Raw genomic sequence first — 12,056 nt, 5'->3', positions numbered from 1 at the left:
TTTATTAACGGCCAAGACTTACCTCAGTTCGTCACTATCTCTTCAATGGATGGTGCTTGCTGAGGATTCAACTCTTCTCGATTCTCTTTGGATGAAACTATCCTAAAAAATGGGTTCGCTGATTTAACTAGGGATGCATCTGTCCAAAATCTCGAGTCAGCCCCTAAATCCGTGAACAGATAAACTGAAACTGTGACTGGATCTTAAATTGACCTTTTCTCTTCACTTGTCATTCCCCATTATATCTTGCCAAAACCCAAAAAGAAAAAAAATAAATCCATTGGTTAGAGCATAGGACAAAGGTATAATCCAATAATCAATGGTTAAAGCATAGGACAAAGGAATAATCAAGTAATCAATGTCTTAGAATTTATATGAAACTAAAGCAGGAATTATAGCAAAATCCAGAGGATAAAATGGAACACAAAGAATCAATGCTGTCTACACTCTACATAATATTCATCCAACAGCAGTCCTTATATCATCATTGGTCATGACATGTTTTTGTCTGCTTTCATGAATATGCAGAGACCATCATAATTAGTTTGACGCAATCTATGTACTTCAAATTTCACAGCATCCTCTATGTACGAATCATGGTATGGGCATCTTTAGTAATGACGAAAAGCATGCAATGAACAAACCACAGAAAGAATGAACGAATCAATATCAGCTACAAAACCAGGTGGTCAGGTGGACACTCATCACAGCCATTGATGCAACATGAACCAAAGAGAAACTGCAAGGAAGACCAACAAAACCAGGTTGTGGTTCATTCCAGCTATTGTTGCACCAACATGAACACAAGAACTGCTAGGAAGATTGAGAGTACTGTAGTAGAGCCCTTTTTATTATTGTTGCTTGTTGGCAATGCTGAAGGGAGTGCACACTCCTCACCATTGAAGAACACTTTAGAGGGAAATCCATCACCCGCAGCCACATTAATGCCAGGGGTACTTTTCTTGGTAAATGAGATCACGGTCTGTTGTTTTCCAGGCACCCTAGGATCTTTCTGTGGGTTGGCTCCATCTGTTTCAGCCACAAGATAATTTAAACCAGTAAGGCCTTGCATGAATATGGTATTGTTAACACCATTCAACTCCAAAGTACTGCCGTTGAAGGAATACATCTTTTGAAACCCAGGGGTTGCTTTATCCATTTGTACTGCAGCAAACCAATCAGGGAAGGCAGTTTCATCCCAGTTGAATATTGTGATCCTAGCACTCCAGCCTCCAGAGTAGTCAGTATAAACATGCCAGTTTATGCTGACCCCACAATTGTCACCACATGGCATTGGATTTGGCACCGTTAGGTGTTTAAGATCAGCCCAAGCTTTGGCCATAGCAGTCCTGTTATCAAATGGAACGAGAAGTGCCTCAGGTGGAAGAAGAACGGCTGGGGCATTTGTAATACAAGTAAGGGCCGTGTTGCTGGGGCACCCACATGCACAAGTTCGACATGGGACAACTGAATCATTGTAGTATGAAGAAAAGGATACACAGCACTTGGGGCTTGCACCCTTGGGCTGTGTAATGTTGCAAACAACCTGCCAGCTGGCAACTGCAGTTGTATTTGATGGCAAGCCACTTGGGTCAGGGAACTGGCTAGGGCTTACTCGCACTGGAGGGCCACAACTGTAATCAGGGTTCAATGTGCCATTGATCTTCCAATTCTGAGGAGGATAGAGCTCAGTGCGGTTGAGATCTGGTGGCATTTTAAAGACCTGCATCTGGAATACTGAACTTGACTTGCTAGGGTCCATTGTTGGCGGCAAGATTGTACCATTCCGGCAACAATTAGGGATCAGCCCAAGGGTTGTATCATTGGCCTTTGTTGGAGGCAGGTCAATAATTGTTGGCCTCCTCTCACAATTTAACACATTGCCAAAGTCTAGATCCGCATAGTATGTTCCTTGTGGGCCAAATATGCAGTCAGATGAATCAACAACATATGGATAAGCCCCTTTCATGGTATAGATAAACTCATCCCTCATCCAATCAAAGCTCAATTTCCAATTATCAAGACGCCCAAGGGGGTTAAGGTTTGAGATAGTAACCTGTGCCCAATAGTTCGAGTCATATGTTCTGGTCACATCATACATAATTGTAAGATCACCACTTTGCCGAGGCAGAAATTCCTCGTTTACTGTCACATTTGTTTTGAAATTTGGGTCTTTGGTGCAACAAACCTGCATCTCACTGTTACCTGGAAGAACCACCAAGAGTAACGCATGTCCCTCAATATGTAAAAAGCATATTGAAATAAATTCAGAACAACTAACGTCGTGCTCAAGACTGCAACTATATAATTCAGATCAGAAAAAGATACATCCCATTTTTTCATTTGCCTACTATAACTCAGGTCAGAGAGAGACATGAACAACTAAACTAATTCTCAAGACTATCACTAGATGAGAACAACAAGCCAAATTAGGAGCATAAACTTGAAACAGGTTCAAAGAGTTTCTATCTCTATTATAACCCAACGTAACAAAATACCATACATGCTAAGAGATGGTTCTTATTACAGCAGCAGAAAAATCCTAGTAATAGAGACTCAGTCCAACATTTGACCCTACATATAAGGCTTACAAATTCTATTGAGAATTCTTTAGAATATTATGCAAGGCTCTCACTTCACCCAAATCAAAAATTTCACCTATGATTTCTTTTGTTCCTACCCAAATTAGAAATTTGACCAAATCCACAGAAATCTATATAGGACTCAAAAATTCCATTGTCAATTTCATTTTGTAATAATCTACTCAAATATCCCACCTCACCCAAATAATAGAACACAATCAAACATAAAAAATATATAAATAAATAAGCTTAACACAAGAACTTTTGTTACCTTGCAAGGAAGCCTTAGGACAAACAAACCCATCATTAGCAAGCTGAATATTATCAGGCAACGGCACGTCAGGAGCCGCCACTCCAAACTGAGTCCCAACAAGCTGAACCTGAACTTGCATCTGACTCAAATCTCCAGCTGTCTCAATCGCCGTTTTCAGATCACTCATCGGATACCCGGCAAAAACGGTCCCGTTCCCAACCTCGGCAGGCAAAGTCGTCCCATCAGCCAAAACCGCATTCGATGCAGAAACCAAAATCTCATCGTTTTTAAACCCCACAAAGACCATCCACGATTTAAGTTCCTCGTCGCCGTTATTCAGCACCGTTAAAACCGACTCGAACCTGTACGGCTGGTGACTCGGATCCGTGGGTTTTAACTTGGTCCCAGAACTGTAAGCATAAGATAAGAAGATCCCATTACAAGAATCCGCGGAGGGGGATGGGGCTGCGGCATTGGTTTGAGACAAAGAGAAGGGCAAAAGTGTAAAAAAGTGTGAAAGCCCGAAGATCAAGAACAAACTGTAGTGCCTCAAAGCCATGATTTTGATTCCTTGGGTCCTATTTTATTTGAAAGAAAAGATAAAAAGAACCGAGAAACCAACTGTTTTTGTAGCGAAAAAGAAACGCGTAAGGGGTGTTGGATTAGAGTTCGGACAAGACAGCTTAGAAGAAGCTGGAACTTGAAAGCATGATATTTTTTACCATGTCCGAGGAAATATTTTAAAGGCGATGACTCTGTTTGGTTAGGTTTACTTTGTTTGGTTTTTGTTTTTAAATATTTTAGAAGTTTGGGAATGGGAAGCGATGTTTTTGGGGGCAATGAATGTGAACGGAAAAGGGAGGGAAGAAGTGAGGAAAGAAGGTTGCAGTTGTAATACTGGGAAGTGGTTTGGCTTTGGCTCTTTCTCTGTTTTGAATTTGTAAAAAAAAAACAGAGTCAATGGCTATAGGTGGCGTGTGAGGGTGTGAAAAGTTGTTGGGAATCGTTGTTTTGTCGGCTCCACCTTGGCTCTTCTATATATTTTATTTGAGGATAAATTTAAGTTGAGCAATTTATATTGATTTGATTTGAAAATTTTAATAATTAAATTATTTAATTTTTATTTGATAAATAATTAGATTCATAAAAAAATTGTAAATAATCAAACATAATTGGATAGATTAAAATTGATTTAATTTGATAGATTTAATTAAATAATTAAATAATTAAATAATTTTTAATTTTTTAATATAAATAATTATTTAATTATAAATTTAATCTAATAAAATTTAAATTTAAATATTATTCAAATTAAATTATTAAAAAATTTAATAATTTCAATGATATTTTACAAAAAGAAGATAAACAAAAGTATTCATATCAATTTTTTTATTTTTATTAAAAAATTAATTAATTTGATTAATTCGATGATTCGATTATTAATTTTAAAAATAAAAAATTGATGGATTTAATTAATTTAAAAAGTCAACTATAACTAAAATTGAATACTCAAATCAAATTGATTATTTTTCATTGGTTTCAGTAGATTAAATGATTTGAATTGATTTCTACTCACTCCTAGATAAATTTTGTGATTTTTTTTCATTAAAATTAGAGATCAATGATGATAAAATATTATGGGATTTAAAGATGAGAAAAAATCAAAAAAATTAAAAATTAATACAAAATCATAGTATTAGGTTAGGTTTGAATTTTTTTTATTACGTTTAAATTAAATTAAGATGTTTAATATATATATATTAGTTTGGATTGAAAAATAAAAAATAAAAAAAAATTGAAACGAATCAAATTATATATATATATTTTAAATTTATGTAAAATAAAAATAATTATTTATATCTAAATCTATTTAAATTTATTAAAAATTATATTAAAATAATATATAAAAAATTAAAAATTAAATTTTAAAAACTGATAAACTCAATCGAATCAAATCAAAAAATTTTGATTTGATTTAAATTGAATCACATAAAATTTCAATTCGAAATGGATTAAATTTTAAAAATTTATAACTTTATATATTATTAAAATATAATTAAATTAAATCCAATCCAATTTAACTCGATATCTTCTCTAAATGGGATTCATTGATTTTGGTTTCTCAAAATTCTGATATATTTATTTTAGTTTAATTGAGTTTAATTCATTGAAAAATACTATTTAATAGATTTGAAGTTTAAATTTTAATATTTGAAATTTTTTTCATTCATATATATTAAAAATTTTTGAATCCTTGAGGTTATAAACAAATAATAAATTTTATATAAAAAAATAAATAAAAATTCATGCAAAGAGATGGGAGAATAATAATAAGTTGCAAAATCTTCGGGTTTTGTTGCGAGAACGTCTTCGTCTGTGCTGTACCTGAAGCATATGAACATGAGAATTGAGAAATGCGCCATGCGCCCTTTCTTATGAGGAATTTGGAACCATGCAAGATGGTAGTGCGCCCAAAAAATATGTGTTGGATTTCATGCCCATAAACAGTGAAATGATATGAATGGACTCACTGTTTTGCTCTATCCATTTCACTGGATTTATCATGGGGTGATTCAACGAATCTGCCATAATTCTTAAGAAACCAAACCCCAACCCATTTAAGCATCTTTTAATATATTTTTAACAAATAGTTGGAGCATGCTCAAATTAAATCCGATAATATAAATTAAGATATAATAATACGATATAAAAATTATATATAAATAAAATATATAAATAATATAATTAAAATATAACAATAATTATATATAAATTTAATAAAATTAACGAAATATATTTTATATTTTTTCATCAATATAAAGTATGATACATAATTTTTATATAAAATATAATATAAATATATGAATATTAATTTTTATATGATACAAATACAAAAATAATCAGATTTAATCGAAACTATGTCAATAGACAGAAATGAGCCATTTTCCGACCTTCTTGTCCCTGTCATTTTAAGAACAATGAGACAAAAACCTGGTTAGTTTGGGACTTATGGTCTTAAACAAAAAATAACGTGCCTGTCTGTAACATCTTTATTTTCATTTCCGTGGAATATTATATGGGGGAGATATTCCAAAGCAAGCAAAGTCGCAAATTATGCTTGAAATTAATGCTTAAGACTTTGCTTCAATGATCTTATTTGCCAGCAAGATTAATGAACTAATACCATGTTTGTATACGTTAATCCTGTATGCCCATCTTCCTTGAACAAAATTACAACCTCTAGGTAAAGATGGCAATGAGTTGAATAACTATAGATTTTTACTTGTCATAAGCTTAATGTTGTTTTATATATTAAATATTCGAATTCGACCCATTTTGATATTAAAATATTAATTTTAATATTTATAATTAATAAAATATTATTTTTAAAATATAAATATAAAATTAAATAAATATAAAATAATAAATACAGATATTATATATTTACCTGTTTGGGAGTAAATAATTTTACCTAAAATCCGATTTTTATTTTTTTTCAAAAAATAATTAATCCAAAACCCAATTTAAAAAAAAAAAAAAAAGCCAGGAATTTTTGGCTTCTGCCCATTGGTTATCCAATTACTTCATCCAGTTCTTACCCAATGAACTCAAGTTCATTCACCATTGGCCTGATGACTTTTCCATCCAAGTGTCCTCTAAGGCCGTTCCAGACATGTATGCCTATTTTTCGTCAACAAATCTTCAGCCTGGTAGATACAGGGAAAGAGAAAATTTCAATATGAATGAAAGCGTGCAGCATGAGCTCACAGTTTCAGGCTTTCTGCCTTATCATCACATGGATGCTAGGCTACATAGCCGAATCGAATGGCCTCTTAGCGCTTGTTTTGTTTCCTTCTGCACGTGTCGCTGCAACTTCACTTCTTGGACACCAGCCTGAAACTCTGCCCCACTTTCATCAATCTATCAAAGCATTTTCAGTGTATATCTGAATTCCTTAGGGGCATAGACCCCTATCTGCTCTTACAAAGGCTAACAACATCACTCTGCAGCCACCTTATTTTGAAGGCCAATGCTAAAAATAATAATAAAAAAAAGACTGCTTATGCTTGATTATTACTTCTATAAACCAGCCAAAGTTCTCTTCAAATACTTGTGTGGTTAATGCAAACGCAAGTGGTAAGTTTTGAAATTATTCAGCTCTGATAATTATAAGTTTAACAATCAAAAAGGTTTGCCACCAGACACTTCACCACCAGATTCCATTTGTCCCACAAAGAAACCATCAAATTTTCAATCAAAAAAGCATCATAAACATGCCAGATTTGAAGATAGGTAAAACCTAGCCATACATGGCATGTGGAGGGGTTGAGAATAAAGTTCACTGGAAAATTCTCTTCACAGATTGAGAATCATCCAAAGACACCGGGAATATAGACCAATGCAGACTGCCAACTAAACAAAGACTTTGTCTGGTTTTGATGGGTAGGAATTTAGCATCACTGTTAATTGTCTGTAAGTGTTGCCATGCATAAAACTATTGGTAGTGGAGTCCAAATCATTTTCTTTTGTGTCACTTTAGTGGAGCAAATGGGTTATTGAAACTTGAAGATTCGCCGACCTTGCACCTCAACTACAAGTCATAAAGACACATTCCCTGTTTTTGTAGGTCCATTCAAACTCCTATTGATCACTTCTTAATTAACAATTTTACATTCAATCGAAGTTACTACCTTCATTGCGTTCAAAATGATCCTTTTCTTGATAGAGAAAAGATTGGCATTGTAAACGGGTTTCTTGGTTAGGTCAGAAAGCGATGCAATGATGTAAAACGGAGTGTGTAAGGAGATGATAGAGAAAAAGACTAAAGCAGTCACTAAAATATTGAGCGACATGTGATGGTATACGGTGAAATAATTCTGAATAAAAGAGAGAATAAAGTTGAAAAAGAAAGTTAGGAAGAGGGGACTGGAGAGAGAATTAAAGAGAAAGTTGAATGAATCTGTCCAAAATTTAAAAGTCTCTAAATGAATTATGAGAGCTCTTGTATATAAGTTTCAGAAATAGGGGTTACATAATATATATCTATTAAGTAGGTAAATGATAGAAATTCATAGATAAAAAAGTGTTAATGTTGTTTGTGGAAGTTTAGCATTTAGTGACAGTGAATTGTGAATATAACAAAGAGTTTATATTTAATATAGTATTAATGTATAGATTTTATATATTATCAATATATCAGTTGATATCATTTTATTAATAAATAAATATCAAACATTAAAATAAATATATAAAAATTAATATATTTTTAAAAAATTTACTTATTAATGAAGTGATATCATCTTATTCACTTCATTAATAAGATGACATCATTCTATTCACTAATAATATATAAAATTTATATACTGACAATATATTAAATATAAATCTTATAAAAATTTATTATTTATTTTGAAAGAAAGAAAAAAGCATTCATATTTCAGTGGAACGTTAAGAGAAGACATCTTAATTATCTTCATATCTTATTGATTAAGTCAAACTCTCCGAAACATTTCAATAATGAAAATAATCCAAAAATCTTGTCATGTTTTAGAATTATTTTTACTTCTTCTTATCGGGTGAAATGTCTTTTGTATAATAATTTTTATTGAAGCAACTTTCAATAATAAAAAAAAAAACTTTTAGTAAAGATGTTAATGTTATTTTTTAAGGAAGTTATTCTATGAATAGCTATTTTGTAAAGGTGTTGTTATATGAATAATTGTTCTATGCACAATTGTTCCGTAAAAAATTATTCCATGAATAACTGTTCAAAAAAAAATATTGCTATGTAAATAGCTATTTCGTAAAAAAGTTGATCAGTGAATAATTATTTTATGAAGGACCTATTATATAAATAGTAGTTCTATGAAGTAACTTTTAGTAAAACATTCTTATTACTTATTTTGAATTATTTTAACTATGTATATGGTGGTGTAAAACAACTTTAGAGAAATTTACACAAATAATATATTAGTAATTAAAGTAAAATATTTTCAAGTACAAGTCCTTAAATTTTCTTAAAAACTTTGTTTCAATCATAATGTAACTAGTTGTATGAAACTCAAAATTTAATTTAATTAATTTATATAATTATTTTAAGAGATAATATTTACTAAATTATGGATACAAATTCAAATACTTGTAACTTTTTTTAAATTCTCTACGATATCTGTAAAAAAAAAAAAAATTACTGTATGGATTACTGTATTGAAAAGGTATTAAGGAATCAATCAAATTCAAAGCTAATGGTAGGCTGTTCCAACTAAGCAATCATGCTTGAAAAGAACAAAAGGTTATTTGCCATGAAAAGTGTGGAAGATTCCTTAGACTTCCAAAAAGTTAAATGAAGCAAAATAAATGAGACTATTTTTTTTTCGACGGGTTAAAATTTTTCCCTTTTGAAGTTATATATTCATATGGTTTCACCTTTACCTATAGTAAATATTTTGAATGTGAACTTTCTTATTTTTTGAACCCTTTGACAAACCCTAGCATAATATGAACTACTAAATTTTGCTGTTTATTAATAATTATAAATAAATTTGATAATTTATATATTCGTATTATGTTTTGTACGAAAATTATATATAAAATATATATTTTTTATTTTGTTAAATTTATTTATAATTTTTATTAAAATTTTAAATCATATTATTTTTATATTTTTTATTCGTATTATTTTTATATTGTATTTAAAATTATCAAATTTAATTATAAGTACTTCACTTTAGATTGAGAATGATAACTAAATTTTGCTATTAATCCAAATTTGTTATTTACAAGTATTACCTTTTGAAATTATTGCTCTAATTTGATATCTCGATTATCAAACTTGATTACCACATCAACTAATACAACAATTACAGATAACTAATTTTAGATAAATTATCATTAGACAATCGAATATAATCATATTAAAATTTTAATTTTAATATTTAGAGTTAAAATTTTTATAATTTTAAATAAAAAATTAAAATACAAACTCCACAGGAGAATCAAATCAAGGTAATAAAGAATTAAGATGACATATGCAAAGGATAATGCCTAATCATGGGGAAAAAAAAAATAAAAGACTTTCTCTTAAAACATTGCCAAGCTATTCACATTTACCAAACTTGTGAAGCTTTATTTTTTATAATAATAAAATAAATCTTAATCCATTTATTTATGCAAATGAATCTTCAAAATTTCAGCTGAAAATAGTAAAGTAAAATGTAAATTCATGAATAATCAAAAACTAGGCCACCTTCACTGCATAAGTACTCAGACGTTTAGCTTGCCTCTTCTTCGCGTCTAAGCTACTTCCACCACGTCATCATTCTGTCATCCAATCCCTACTTTCCACCTGTAAAATCTATCCACGAGACAAACCCTTCATTCCAAATTGCAACTCAACACGTCAGTAAATTTGTTATCTTAAACACCAAAAATACCCTTATTTTTACATCCAATAGACATAAAACTCTCCATATTCCGCCTACCTTCAGTGCTAGGAGTATTAGCAAACACCAAAAATACCCTTATCTTTACGCCCAATGAACATAAAATTCTCCATATTCCGCCTACCTTCAGGAGTACTAACAGTTCGCATCGAATCGATTATTTTTTTTAAATAATATATGATATTATAAATTTTTAAAATTTAATTTTAATTCGAATCATATTTTTTTTAAATTAATCTAATACAAGTTAAATTTTACTTGTTCAGTTAATTAGTTTTTAAGTTTAAATTTTTTTATATTATTTTGATATAATTTTTAATATATTTAAATAAATTTATATATAATAATTATTTTTATTTTATAAAAATTTAAAAAATATATAAACTAACAAAAATATATAATTAAGTTCAATTAAATTTGATTTTTTTTAATTTTTTATATTTTATTTTAAAATTTAATTCAAATTTAATATATATTTAATACTAATCTTAATTCAAATTGAATAAAAAAAATTAATCAAAATTAAACCAAACATTATAATTTTAAATTGATTTTCGATTTTCCGTTTTTTTTTTTTTTTTATCCCTATTCTGTGCTTTGTTCAAAGTTTGCTACCTTGATTTAAAAGTAGAACGTGTCGGTGTCATCTTTTAGAATTTCAAGCTTAACCCCAACTTTTTCCCTTTTCTTTCTTTTGGAGTAAACCATTTTCTCATCATAAAAGAAAAAGCTTCTGGTTCCATCATAAAATAAAGAGCTTCTGGTTTAGCTTCAATGATAAGGGCACACCATCCTCTTTTTAACACTCTCTCTTCCTTGCTTGGGGTCGTGCATTCATGAAATTCAGTTGATCAATCAGGTAATCAAAGGCTATTATTTGTTATTTGTCTTTCCATAGATGGAAATGTTTCAGACAATTATTGTTATTTCGACATTTCTGATGATGCTACTGAGTTTAGTAGTTTGTTCAGAAGAAAGCAACAGCGGTCCCAATGTGACATCAAAGTATCAGATCGAATGCACAATGTGTTCCTCATGTGAAAATCCATGTCAGCAAGTTCCATCACCGCCACCACCACCACTTGTTAACACCAATTACTGCCCACCACCTCTATCTCCATCCAGCTCTGGTGGTGGCGGTAGCTATATCTACTACTCTCCACCACCACCTAAGTCAGGCGGCAATAACTACTTTGCACCACCACCACCAAGTGGTGTCATTGGTGGCATTTACTATCCTCCGCCAACGTACAAAAACTACCCAACACCGCCACCTCCCAACCCTATTGTCCCTTACTTTCCTTTCTACTACCACACTCCTCCACCTCCTTCAGGGTCTGGAAAGTTGTTAGCTTGTTGGGTTTCTTCTTTTGCTGCTATAGTTGGTCTTTTCCTTTGTGTCTTTTGATATTGAAAGCTAAAGAAGAATAAAAAAAATGGTGAAAATGGCAGATCTAGGAAACTTCTACAGATGACAGAAAGAGAAAAAGAAAGCTGATGGGAGCTGCTTTCAATGCTTACAAAAAAGGCACTTCTTTTATGATGACAATTGACACAGAAAGCAACAGGGATGAAGTCATGGAACTAAGAATCTAAAGATATGGAGTAATCTTCTCTCTTTTCTCTGGCTCACTATTTTCTTCTCATGCTGTAGACTCATGATCATTGCTTCTGGTCATTTTTGTACATTTTTTTTTCCATTAATTTTAATGTTCATTGGAAACTAAAAAGAAATTTGGTCAAATTTGACAATAATTAAGCTTTTAGGTTTACATGCTA

At 31.0% G+C, this 12,056-nt stretch overlaps 2 protein-coding genes across 3 annotated transcripts; one reads left to right on the top strand and one right to left on the bottom strand.

The window, feature by feature from the left end:
• Positions 1 to 284: 284 nt before the first annotated feature.
• LOC111280227 (COBRA-like protein 7) lies at positions 285 to 3,436 on the bottom strand. The gene is made up of 2 exons (XM_022867435.2): positions 2,854 to 3,436; positions 285 to 2,205 (listed from the first exon to the last, which is right to left on the bottom strand). Exons 1-2 carry the CDS (start codon positions 3,392 to 3,394, stop codon positions 782 to 784), a joined length of 1,965 nt encoding a protein of 654 aa, XP_022723170.2. The 5' UTR covers positions 3,395 to 3,436; the 3' UTR covers positions 285 to 781.
• A 7,564-nt stretch (positions 3,437 to 11,000) lies between these two features.
• Positions 11,001 to 11,821, top strand: LOC111280061 (uncharacterized). 2 transcript variants are annotated; one of them, XM_089756434.1, is made up of 2 exons: positions 11,001 to 11,136; positions 11,249 to 11,821. In XM_089756434.1, exon 2 carries the CDS (start codon positions 11,302 to 11,304, stop codon positions 11,683 to 11,685), a length of 384 nt encoding a protein of 127 aa, XP_089612560.1. In that variant the 5' UTR covers positions 11,001 to 11,136; positions 11,249 to 11,301; the 3' UTR covers positions 11,686 to 11,821. The 2 variants fall into 2 exon arrangements, with proteins under 2 accessions (XP_089612560.1, XP_022722950.2); XM_022867215.2 differs by having other exon boundaries at positions 11,025 to 11,821.
• Positions 11,822 to 12,056: the final 235 nt, after the last annotated feature.

This window comes from Durio zibethinus, chromosome 27, assembly GCF_047325235.1.
Source record: "Durio zibethinus cultivar Kanyao isolate XHJ-2024 chromosome 27, ASM4732523v1, whole genome shotgun sequence".
NCBI classification, from domain to species: Eukaryota; Viridiplantae; Streptophyta; class Magnoliopsida; order Malvales; family Malvaceae; genus Durio; species Durio zibethinus.
The sequence above is the reverse complement of the archived record's forward strand: the minus strand, read 5'-3'. Positions and strand labels throughout refer to the sequence as shown.

Coding starts and splice junctions, on each gene's coding strand:
- LOC111280227 (XM_022867435.2), bottom strand. CDS start 3,394: ATGGCTTTGAGGCACTACAGTTTGTTCTTGATCTTCGGGCTTTCACAC. Junction 2,206..2,853: donor TCCTAAGGCTTCCTTGCAAG/GTAACAAAAGTT, acceptor TGGTTCTTCCAG/GTAACAGTGAGATGCAGGTT.
- LOC111280061 (XM_022867215.2), top strand. CDS start 11,176: ATGGAAATGTTTCAGACAATTATTGTTATTTCGACATTTCTGATGATG.